The 12,896-nt window shown below is 39.7% G+C and overlaps 2 protein-coding genes across 2 annotated transcripts; both read right to left on the bottom strand.

Moving 5' to 3' along the window:
* Positions 1-293: 293 nt before the first annotated feature.
* LOC122660884 (pentatricopeptide repeat-containing protein At5g18475) lies at positions 294-2,226 on the bottom strand. Its single transcript, XM_043856136.1, has one exon. It carries the CDS (start codon positions 2,153-2,155, stop codon positions 563-565), a length of 1,593 nt encoding a protein of 530 aa, XP_043712071.1. The 5' UTR covers positions 2,156-2,226; the 3' UTR covers positions 294-562.
* Positions 2,227-11,514: 9,288 nt separating this feature from the next.
* Positions 11,515-12,129, bottom strand: LOC122663177 (uncharacterized mitochondrial protein AtMg00810-like). The gene has a single exon (XM_043858880.1). It carries the CDS (start codon positions 12,127-12,129, stop codon positions 11,515-11,517), a length of 615 nt encoding a protein of 204 aa, XP_043714815.1.
* Positions 12,130-12,896: the final 767 nt, after the last annotated feature.

Raw genomic sequence — 12,896 nt, 5'->3', positions numbered from 1 at the left:
TATGATAAACAAACTATCACTCTCTATTGTGACTGAGCGGAGCCCTTTTCTCTAGCCCAGATTAATGCCTTCTGGACTGCCACAGCTTCTGCAACACATGCAAAAGTGTGTGATCCGAATGACTTACTCCCAATTTCTTGCCCCTGATCTTCCTGCCACAATATTCCCTGTGTTGCTCAGATGCAGACTCTCAAACCCTTACCTTTCAGCTTTAGTTATATAACTTTCCAAGATGAAAGAGAGCTTCAAGTTTAAAGAATGATATCGAGGAAGTCTCTGGGGTTAATGCTCTATAGCAGAGGAAACTGATCCAGTAGCATAAGCAAGACATAGATAAATATGTGAACATGCATTTGCGAGAGGTGATCTTGCACAACCAATCAAAATTCTCCAACCTAAAGGAGCCCAATAGAGGAGTTGCAGAAATGAACTCAAAAGGGCAACAATTATCCATGCTTGTCATTGAGCCGTTTCTTCTGGCACTGGCAGTTGATTTTCTTCACTGCACTCTTTTCTCTCAATTCAAGGAATTCAGAAAAAGAAGATTTTTTGAGTATTTACTTCATATTTCTGGAGTAACCAAGTCATCAAGCAGTTGGAATACTCTTAACAGTTTCCTTTCTCTACAGATCGATTCAATCAACCGAAGCCACAAAGCAGTCTCTGGTTTAAAGCCCCTCTCTACTAACCCATTCAAAGCCTCAGTTGCATCTGCTACCTTTCCAGCGTCACAGAGACCGATAAGCAACTCATTTGAAGTTGCAAAATGAGGCAAAAACCCCCTTTCCAGCATGAGACCCAACAAATTGGTTGCATTTTCCAGTTCCTTCTCCTTGCATAAGAAATTCAAAACAATCCTATAACTTGCTTTGTTCAGATAAACACCCTGATGGGGCAAGCTCTCAAGCATCACAAGCGCCTCATTAAACCTCCTTTCTCTGCATAGACCTCCAAGAATCACATTGAAGGTCACAGTATCAGTTCTGCATTCCTTCTCCTTCATCTCTTTCAGCAGTTTGAGAGCTTCGTCGACTCTTCCACCCCTACAGAAGCAATTAATTATAGTAGTATAGCCAACAGCATCAGGTTCCAAACCAGAGCTTCTCATCTCATTGAAAACCTCTGTAACCTCTTGTATTTTCCCTTCCTTACAGAACCCATTCATCAGAGCAGAGTAATTGAATAGATTTGGCTGACATCCATTCTTACTCATAAAATCCATTACCTTTCTAGCACGATCCACTTTTCCTCCTCGGCAGAAACCATTGATCAGGATATTATAGGTTAGAACGTCGGGTAAGATTTTATCTTTGGACACCATTTCCTCAAACAATTCGATTGCTTCTTTGAGTCTCCCATAGTCACAGAGACCACCCATTAGAGTAGAGTACGTAATCAAATTTGGGTGTGAAACTGTAGACTTTCTCATCTCTTCCACAACTTCGAAAGCTGAATCGAGGTTACCCTTCTTGCAGTGATGCTTAACCAAGATATTGAAAATGCATGTGTTGGGCTTCAAGTCAAGACTCTTCTTTGAATACGAGAGAAGCTTCCGGGCCAAATCAAGCCTATCTGATTCAACGAGGAGGTTGAGACAAGTGCTGATAGCTTTAAGTGAGGGTTTTTCACGAACAACTGGCGGGATGGCATAGAACATCTCAAGTATCCTTTCGGGTAGAGCAGATCTGGAGAAATGGACCATAAGATTAAGGAACAGACCCTCATGGAATTTGCAGGTTTCGAAAGTCATCTGACGAAGAATTGCATCGACGGCGTTGAATTTCTTGGATTGGGCAAGCTTGTGAACGATAGTGGAGTATGTCGAGTGGTTGTGATTGAAGCCCCGCTGTGTCGCCGCCATGTTAAAGATCTCTAAGGCCCTCTGAGGGTCTTTCTCACGTTTGATCATAGAGATAGCGGATTCATGAGATATAAACTTGGGTTTTCTCTGCAATTCTTGGATTGGAGATAGAGAGGTGCTATGCGTTGGAGGGTCTGGTTTTGAGGTCGAGGGCTTGAGATACTGCAGAGGAGAGATCCATGGAAGCGAAGACGAGGACGAAGAAGAAGAGAACCGACGATAGTGCTTGATAGGAACTCCCATGAAGTAGACGGTAACTACCGAGACTCTGAGAATTTGAAGGAGAGGTCCCATTCAATCGATAGGAACTGCTAGCCGTTAATAGTAATTTGCGCGCCAACTGTTTGATAAAATGGGTTAGAAGAGGAGCGTATCCAAAATTATTAAAGCACTATTACTGATTAAAAAGGGTGATTCCACGTTAACCCCCCCCCACCAACAATGCTACCTGGGTGCGCTGCCCCTACGCCCAGACACATGGGCTCACGGAATGACTGCTGCACTCCATGGAAAGTTGGAAATTGTGGCGGTCATTTTGTGCACCTTATGAGGGATAAAACACCCCTCCTATTAGAGGCTGCCACATGGCCGACCCGACCTCAGTCCGAGAATCGAGTTGGGGCCGAGCAGGGGAGCGGGCCGACCCCATCTCCGATAAGTCACCTGACATAGCTAAACTCAAGCGAGCTAGCTGGTGGCTGGGGCCGAGCTCATACAGGTCAGCCATAGACTCCTGGCCGAGCTTGCGACCGAGACCAACCTCTCGGGCCGATCTCCCTTGCCGATCTCCTTTGCCGACCCCATGGGCCGACCTCCGAGGCCGAGCCCTCCTCCACTGAAGCTGCCGTAGCACCCCACCGGGGACCTCCGGGCCACGTCGGCGCATCCCGAGAATCACGGGATAAGGATCGAGCTACGATCCCAGCGCAACACGGAATCGCATTCTACATGGACTCTTACCTTAATAAGAGTCCGACCTCGGAAATAACTCTCCACTCCGCTCCCCGCGAGAGAACCTTCCGAAAGAAGGACTCCTACCATACTAGGACTCTTCCAACCGCCTCATCTCCTCCTCACTCTATAAATACCCAGGTATAGAGCACCATGGCTCAACTCACTTTTGGACTAGCAGTTATGCTGTTGCATTGGAGACCTAACTTGAGCATCGGAGAGTCCTAGGCCGGAGCTACACCGGCCCTCTTGTGCTCATTGCTTGATTTTTGCAGGCTCATCCGCGGGCGAACCAAGTACCGGAGGTTTTCACACGCAACAGCACCCTTGTGTCTAGGCACAGGGGCAGCGCATTGCATGCGCCGAGGTAGCATTCTCTTTCCAAAAAATATTGTATTGACATTTTATGCCCCAAGCCAATAGCTCAGTGTGATACAATATATTTAATAGGGATAGAGAAGGAGAAATGAAGAGAAAGGGAAGAGAGAAGAGTATGCGAGATATTAATATGAAGTTTTTTTTACTTCGACCAACAAATATCAAATTGCTTGGCTGTATCTTGTCGTCACCAAAATGGTAAAGTAAGAAGTTGTAACTTTCCTTTTGATTGCCCTTTCTTTTAATTCCAAAAGTTTTTTTTTTTGGGGTAGAAATTCCAAAAATTATTTATTGTAGGGTAAAAATGAGTTCTCAAAATAAATTGAAAGTGACTTGTCATTATTATGGCATCAAGTTGCCCATATTTTCAAGTATACATATGAAATGTCTAGATTTACCCTTAGTGGAAAAAATGTGTTATAAATTTTGTTTTTTGAGTGAAAAAAGAATGTGTTATACTAAAAGGTTTAAAAAGTAAGAATTCCTTTTTTTACCAACCTTAGGTACAACAAGATTTTGCCAATAAGTTTTACTAAGAAGATAGCATAGATAATGTGAGAGAAGCTTATTTATCTTCAACAAAAGCTTATTCATCTCAGGTCTGGGGACCACGCAACTATCATGAGAACCCATTTACACTAACATCCGACAATAAGCCATGTTGAGTTTTCAAATGATTGCGTTCGATACACATTCCCAAAAACACACAATCCAACAACCATATAAAAAGAGAGTCCAAATCCGTCCCTAATCGTCAACGCTTTGTCATACCTCTAGACACACAATCATTCATATAAAAGTAAATATGAATCTATTAAAATAAACAATTTATTTGGATTTGATGAACTATATCCAACAGCAACATCAATCTAGATCTCAAGAATTGGGGGGGGGGGGGGGGAGGTGTTGATGGTTGCCTGAACTTGTGGAGGGGCTGGAATCCGAACAATTATCAATTTCTTTAGAATTCTTTGTAGGAGGGGAAAATAAGTGTTAAACAGAAGGGGATGCAGGACAGAGGAACGTGGGGGTGAGAGAGAGCAGAGAATGGTTTTAGTGCACGGTATCGGTAACTTGCAAAATCAATACAATACTGATTACCCCTGAATCATCTTAAAAAATAAGTTTTCTAACCATTTTACCCCTTATCTATACCGTGCTACCAATATAATATTGGTGAATAGGTATTGTCCGTATCGGGCGATACGATACTGATACTTAGAAACATGAGAGAGAGTAAACGGAAGTTAATTGCATGGTAACGCAGGTGGGAGCAGATCTGGACTGGGGAAACTGTAGGTGGGGGGCAGAGAATTGCAGACGGTAGGGTGGGGTGTGGGCAGGGAGCCGGAGGGGGGTGTGCCTGACACGGAGGAGGAGGAGATGAAGATGGTAAAGCGAAAGGGAAAGCAAGAGGGAGTAGGAAGGATAGTAATTACAAAAAAAATTCACTTAAACGAAAGTAACTAATATTAGGGAAAAAGAACGCTAATCGATCATGATCACGTGGTTTGCACAGTTCCTGCATCAAGACACAAAACACTATCTTTGTGCACGAAAAAACTGTTCAGCCCCCACTGAAAGAGATCTCAACCGGTTAGCATTCTCTTATCCTTATAATCTCTCCCCACACAACGCTGGTTAAACTTCTCCGGCCATGTAACAAGTTAAAGTAAATAGTTTTCTGTTTTGCACATAATAAAATGGGGAAATTAAAGAAAAATCTTATTCATTCATGACTTAAATCATTCTTACAACACTTTAACATTGAGTCCCACCAGGTCCACCAAAGGTAATAACTCTATCCCATTGAGGTTGTGTCCCGGCATCAATTATCTGATAGCAATTAGGTTTAGTTGAATAAGACCGAGTGGCACCATAGTTATGCCACTGAAAGTCTTGCTGGAGAACCTGTATGTTGGAAGTGGAACAACTCTTGCCATAGAAATTGGTTCTAACAGGTAAATGACCACTTCCCATTGTAGGCCATGGCAGGCCCGGGTGATTTGGGTTAAGAACCTCACCTCCCCAATCAACTCTAGTTGCTGCACCATTGGCTAAACGATTGAACAGTCCCTTTGGCCAATAACCCATCTGTTCTGAATTAACATATACCCACCAATTCTGGGTCACTCTATCCTACAAAAACCAAATTAAAACATGCATTAGTTCTTATACTAACAAGTATTATTTTATTTAGTTTAAGGGAAAGGGTTCTTTGAAAGGCAGCGTGACCTCTTGCCGCCTTTTATGGGGGTGATCGAGGCTGTCATTTCACCTCATTCTATGTCTGGGCACAGGTGCCACACTCCTTGACAGAATATTTATCCCTAAATTTAATTTCCCCCCCCCCTCTCCCATTTTTTAGGGTTTTCTTCTGTGTCACGCTTCACGCTTCACTTTGGCACTGTGATATATGTGGGATCCTCTATCCAATGGACTAATTCACCCATGTATGTCAAGTGACAAATAGTGAAGTACTATACTTCCCTACGCATAGTGATGCCTAGAAACCAAGATCCTTTAATTTAAATTTTCGACTAATTTCTTTTAAACCAATTATTAATTTACAATTTTTAAAAGTGTATACCTACCTTGGCGACTGTGATATTAACATAAAATGATGGACCATCATAAGTGGACGTTACACTGAACGTAGAATCAATTGGTACTCTATGATTCACTAGCACAAAACCAGGGCATAAAAGATTGTAGCAGCCAGTATTTCCATAACCATCGCTCTGGTAATCATGATTAGAAACAAATTAATGATAATGAGTTAAGAGAGTCAATAAATAGTTTCAATTCAAATAATATGAGAGAAAATAAAAGGAATGGAAGCTAGGAGTTGGTGAAGAAGCAAGCTTACTGTCCAAAATACAAAGAACCTAGTTTGGTGGTCACCAAGTAAATGGGGATATACCTGAGAAATTAAAATTAATTGAAGATTAAGATGGGTTTTAACTTCTTAATTGTGTCCTCCAAAAATATTTTGGAATTCACTAATTGGATATGAGAGATGATGAGAAATACTTACTATCCATCCTGCTTCAATGGTCTCAATTGGCAAGTTGCCCGATTCATGGGCAATCCACAATTGAGAAAGGCTAAATTGGCTATCGTCGTTCACTGTTGGGTTCCATAAATTTACTGATGCTCTGGATCCCAAAAATTCTCCACGGCTTTGTGTCACAGCCCACTAAAAAAATTTATAGATTTCATTATATATTTTTGTATTCAAGATCTTGACATATAATTGTAGTAATTAGGCAGAGAAAATCACTACTTATATTTGCATATGCATCATGAGAGAGAGAGAGAGAGAGAGAGAGAGAGAGAGAGAGAGTATTATCATTTTGCATAAGAAGACCCATCCATGGGGCGAGGGTCCCACACCCTAGAGGCGGGTTCCAGAGCTCCATGGAGGGTTTAGATCTGTCCCCACTCGTCCCTATGTGGGTAGCAGATCTGAACTCGTTTTCTATTACTATAATTTTGATATAGGAAAAAGTTTTCCTTCACCATGTAACCATCCTAGAGTTTAGAAATCCTTATAGGATTTTAATGTGTTCTACAAAATATCTTCTGTAAACTTTTCCACACACATCTGAAGCCCCACGATAAATGTTGACTTAACAAAAACTCATCCTCACGATATATTGCGCAATAGAAAATTATCACCTCAATTTGCCTACCCGTCAATTTCCTCAATTCCCTCTAATAGAGGGAGGTGGACCCCACCCAAGCAGTGTGTTTGGGCAGGGCGTAGGGTGGTCATTTCCACCCCTATTAGATGGAATTGAGGAAATTGAGGGACAGGTAAATTGAGGGCATAAAGATCCACAAGAAAGAATCCCCTCACCATAAGCATCTAAACCCTCTTATTGAACCTCAAAGTCCAACACAATTACACTTACATGATGTTCTGATCCGTCGATATTCTTCCTTCCAAAAGATGAAACTGAATTGAATTTCAATATGTCTTGAATTTGAAGCCTTCGAACAGGAACTGATCCAACTGGACATCCTCCACCTTTGAGTCCGATATATGAACGTGTATGGTTTGATCCTTCACTATCCTTCACCCACTCTGGTATAGAAGTTGGTTTCATCTGTATAGTAGAGTACAAAAGTCAAAACTCATTGTGTATATATATCCGCCATTCTGCGGCCCTAAAAATCGTCGTTTAACCTTTTGGGTGCTGGCATGTAGTTTGGGTGTGCACCAATATAAAAAAAAAAAAAAAAAATCAAACTTATTGTATAAATAATTTCGTAATTGTAGAATTTAATCCTACAAAATTAAATTGCAATTTGCAAAACCCTAGCACAAATACTCAATGGTAGTTTGCGGCACGCGGGCAGTGTGCCCTAGCCTTTTTCCATAATAAAAACTATCCTTTGTAAAAGAATTGCCACAACGTCAGAGTATTATGTCCCTCTTAAATAGGGTTCTTTATTATTTTCTCTTTCTTGGTTTGACCATGTAAGTCTTATGTGGATGAGAATATTGTCTTCCTTACCCTTTGAACAAATATAAATGAAGTGGATTAAAGAACGTTTAGATTTTGCAAAAAAATCCCGGAGTGTGACCCTATGAGAGTGGGTGCGGAAACATCAATAGGTTTGGAAGTTTCAGCTTTCATGTGGGGTAGGGTGGTCATTTCTCTCCATCCTGTGTCTGGGCACATGCACCACACTACTTTTCCCATGACATTTTATACTATATTCTCAACACTTTATTTCACCATGTGACCAATTGCCTTAGGTCTAGCTCTACAAGAAAGCAAAGTTCTACTTTTCAAAATAGATAGACGTAGGGAGGCGTTAATACATGTTACGCAGCCAGACATGGAACTCAATCCTTTCAAAAAAAAATTTAAATAAATCGAAATGCTAGAGTCGGACATCTTACCTGAATTGTATGATTCTTAAGAGCAGGATGTTCAAAAGCAAGTTGTTTATCTATGATCACACAATCATAGATATCCCCATTCTCAGCCTATATGAAAAAAATATATAAATCAATAAGATAATATTAAATCTATGCACACCCTTTAATTAGTATTGAATTGGAGGCGCTGTCGAAAAATTATACTCTCAGGTTTTCTGTCCGGTAAAGTTACCTAGTGCCTCTAATAAGAGAGGTACAGTGGAACCCCACCCAAGGAATGTGTTCGGATAGAGGATAAGGTGGTCATTTCTGCCCCTATGAGAGGAATCGGACGAACTGTACCTGATAGGAAACCTAAGAGGATAAAGACCGCCCCACCTCTTTTTTCCCTCTTAGTAATCAGTACTAAATGGGATTTTAGGCTCCGTTTGGTTGCAAGGGGAATTAAAGGGAAGGGAAGGGAAGAGAAAATTTTCAAGCCTAAGAAAAAAACTTTTGTAATATTCATTTTACTGAACAGAAAACAACAAAACAAAAGAAAACCTTAAATGTTATATGGGCGGAAGTTCTCTGTGCAGCAGTGCAGGCTGCGCCCAGAAGAATCGTTATCCTCTGCTGTCCTCTGCCGGGACAGCAGAGTGTTGTCCTCTCACTCGGGCGTGAAATGACAATATAACCACCCTGCCTGAACACACTGCCCGAGGGGTGGTTATATCATCATTTCGCGCACATGTGTGGGGACAGCACTCTGCTGTCCGGTCAGGATAAAAATTCACGCCTAGACACATGGGCTGCCCATTCAAGGGGGCAGGGTGGTCATTTTGCCTACACTCGCGTCTGGGCGCAGCCACTTCTGCACAGAGAACATTTAACCATGTTATATATATACCTGAATGCTCTTAACACTGGGTCGACGGGAAAGCTTCACTAATCGCTTTGCTTCCAAGTAATCTTCCCTTGACATACGTCTTCCCTCTATAACAGTATAACTAGAAACCCAAAAAACTGTTACCCACAAAAAAATAGTGGTTTTCATTACAAAACTAACATTAGAAATCATTTTAACCATGATGAGATGGAATGGGCGGATACGGTACGTAGACTACTCCAAATCCTAAGTAGGTTTTATAGAAAATATGTATGCAAAATTGGTAAGCTGAGCTGTTAATTTTTCATTCTTTGGAAGGATTGGAAAATTATCACCTTAATTTGTCTGCCCGTCAATTTTCTCAATTCCCTCTAATAGAGGAAGGTGGATCCCATTCGAACAGTGTGTTCGTGTAGGGGGTAAGGTGGTCATTTCCACCCCCTTTTAAACGGGATTGTTGAGAATCAATTCAATTAAAAAATTCAAATGTAAAATTTAAAACTTCCGTTACGCAACCAATTCATTGTGTAACAGCTCCCATAATTGTAGCATGAAAAGCTTATATATAGAAATACATTCTCCCCAAAATCTTAAGGGAAAAAATTCAAAATCAATCTTTATTACTTTTATAATTGGAATACCGCAATTACTATTATTGAAATATATCATACGTATGTTGGTTTACTATCATTTTTACTTCTATCCAAATATTTCTAGTAAAATTCAACATTATTTTCTTACTCTACTTGGGTTGTGTGAGATCGTTGAGAATAAAGAAAAAGATTTACTCACCTTAACTCTCATTTAGGTTGTGGACTCACCAAGAGAGAGAGAGAGAATTTGCCTTATTTGTCTTTTTATAAATGGAGTAAGAATCATGGGAGTGGTGATTAGGGATGTAAATGAATAGTCAAAATCCATTTTCGTATTCATTTAGCACTATTCGAATCCGTCTGAAAGCTAAACGGATACGGATGCGGATACGAGTAGGTTATAGTTATCCGAAAAGCTATATTTACATGTAAACGGATAAAATATCTGATCCGTATCCGTTTAGCACTATCTGAATCCATCCGAAAACTAAACGGATTTGGATATGGATATAACACTCTCCGAGCTGAATCCGATCCGTTTACATCCCTAGTGATGATAAGGATTTCTTGCAAAAAAAAAATTAAAAAAAAAAAAAGAAATGTGGAGAAGAAAAAGATAGAATATTGGAGTGAGATATGCCTTAATTGTCCCTTGTTTCATTTAATTTTTCATTTCTAAATTTAAATGAATTTATTTAAAACAGTTTCCAAAATATCTCCCTTTAATCTCTTTCTCATTCATTTAATTTTTCATTTCTAAATTTAAATGAATACACAATAAAAGGTACTTAAGGAATGTGATCATAATGCATTTAGTGAAAAGTTGGACTAAGAGTTCGATTTACCAAAAATAAAAAAATAAAACGACTAAGAGTTCGGGACATAAAAAGAGTCCAAATAAGAACTATCTTTGTTGGATGGAAGAAGTATCACTTTTCTACCCTTGATATGAAACTATTATAATTAATTTTTTTGGCTATCATTTTTTTTCACCTTTACCTTAAATTTGAATTGGTTATTTTTGTTATGATTAGACCTTATATGCAATGGCAGGAATTGTGTCATCATCTGCCATGTTGCACAACTGGATTATGTATAGAAATTAAGGAAAATTACACCCATTTCTCTATAATTTATCCTAATTACATTCTCTCCCTTGTATTTTGAATAATTACAATCATAACCCATTTGGTTGACGGTGTTAACCTGGTGTTAATAGTTTGGAAAAGACCATTTTACCCTTACATTAAAACATCTCAAATATCCTTCTGACTGACACTTTTTTTTTTTTTTTGTGGTAAAACTGATCGACAGTGTTAACCTGTTGTTAGTGATGCAGGGGCAGGGTGATAGGGTTTGAGATTTTATTTGAATTTGAATTCTCTCAACTTCACCGTTTTTGTGTTTGTGAGGTATTGTATATCCAAGATAATGATGTTACACGTAATTATAGTTGTTACATAGCATAAGAAATAAACATAGGAGTTGTTAGCTATAACTTAGGAGATAGCTGTTGAGATAAATTGTCGGTTGAGGACTCCTTATATGAGTGATCTTGTAACCTTTGGGTTGTTATGCTTTCACACACCTTCAAGCGAAATGGGAGTTCTTGAACTGTGAGTTTGTCCCAAAGTAACTTAAATCTGGAGTGTGCCAATGGTGTAATCATTACATCGGCCGTTTGATATTGAGTGCAGAGAAACCAAATATCAAGAACCTTCTTGGAGACTTGATCCCGAACGAAATGATAGTTGATTTCGACATGTTTGGTTTTGGCATGAAGGATGGGATTGGCGGCTAAATATGTCGTACCAATATTATTGCACCAAATTAATGGTAGATTTGTTAACTTACAACCCAAATCATGTAACAGAAGTTGGAGCCAAATTAATTCGGATGTCGTATGTGCAATTCCCTTGTACTTTGACTCTGTGCTTGACCGTGCAACTGTTGGTTGCTTTTTCAAACTCTATGAAATTAGATTTGGAGCAAAATAAACACAGAAACCACTGGTTGACTTGCGATCATCAGGGCACCCAGCCCAGTTAGCATCAGTGAATGCGGCGGTGAGTTCGAATTTCTCAATTGGTTTAATTTGGATTCCATAATGTGTGGTGCCCTTGATGTAGCGAAGTATGCGTTTGATAGCCATCCAATGATTCAATGTTGGACTCTGCATAAACTGACATACCTTATTCACACAGAATGAGAGATCAGGACAAGTCAATGTAAGGTACTGAAGAGTAGCCACTGTGCTTCTATATAATGTAACATCTGGAAATGTCAATCCTGTGTCTTTTGTAAGCTTGGGCCCAGATGGAGTCATTGGTGTTGAACATGGTTTTGAGTTAACCATATCAGTCCGGTTTAGTAAATCCATGGCATACTTGGACTGTGTGAGGAAAATACCATTGGACAAGTGATGAGCCTCAATGTCAAGTAAATAGTTTAAGCGTCCCAAATCTGTTATGGTAAATTCAATATCCAATTTCAAAATTAGGGAAGAAACCGCATAAGGTGCACTTCTAGTTGTTATGCTATCGTCAACATAGACGAGTACCAATAGGACTGTATTAGCAACCATTTGAACAAATAAGGAAGAATCAGATTTGGACGTTTGGAATCCAATAGACAAAAGTTAGGAGCTGAGATAATAATACCAGGCTTGTGGCGCTTGTTTTAGGCCATATAACGCCTTATGCAAATAGCAAATATGATTTGAATGTCGTTGATCAACAAATCCCTGTGGTTGAATCATATATATATATATATACATCTTCAATAAGAGTACCATTTAAAAATGCATTTTGAACATCTAGTTGTCAGAAGGTCCAATCAAATGTCACTGCAACAGATGACACCATCAGTATAGTTGTACGCTTAACCACTGGACTGAATGTCTCATCATAATCAAAGCCAGGTTCTTGTGTAAACTCCTTAGCGACCAGATGTGTCTTATACCGATCAATAGTACCATCAGACTTGGTTTTAATTCGATATATCCATTTACACCCAACCTCATTCATGAATGGTTTATACGGAACCAAGTCTCATATCCCATTCCTGACCAAAGCATTGAATTCAACTGCCATAGCTTTCCTCCATTGAGAATTTTTATTGGCTGATGTGAAGCATATGGGTTCAGTAGGAATAGAGGATTGTAAGGTTGGGATGCAATTCGGTGGAGTAGGCTTTTGGTTTTCTAATGTTACTCTTTCTTTGACCGAGTTTGCATTGGATGGGTGGTTTTAGACTTCTGGTTTGTAGTTGGTAGTGGTAAATTTGGTGGTGAAGGAATGGCTGATGGTATAGGCCGAGTTGAATCTGGTGGGAAAAGTGGAACCAAAGAAG

Source organism: Telopea speciosissima, chromosome 5, assembly GCF_018873765.1.
Source record: "Telopea speciosissima isolate NSW1024214 ecotype Mountain lineage chromosome 5, Tspe_v1, whole genome shotgun sequence".
NCBI classification, from domain to species: domain Eukaryota; kingdom Viridiplantae; phylum Streptophyta; class Magnoliopsida; order Proteales; family Proteaceae; genus Telopea; species Telopea speciosissima.
This window is presented reverse-complemented; position numbering and strand designations above follow the sequence as displayed.

Bases quoted from the DNA above. Each gene is read 5' to 3' on its own strand.
- LOC122660884 (XM_043856136.1), bottom strand. From the start codon at position 2,155: ATGGGACCTCTCCTTCAAATTCTCAGAGTCTCGGTAGTTACCGTCTAC.
- LOC122663177 (XM_043858880.1), bottom strand. From the start codon at position 12,129: ATGGTTGCTAATACAGTCCTATTGGTACTCGTCTATGTTGACGATAGC.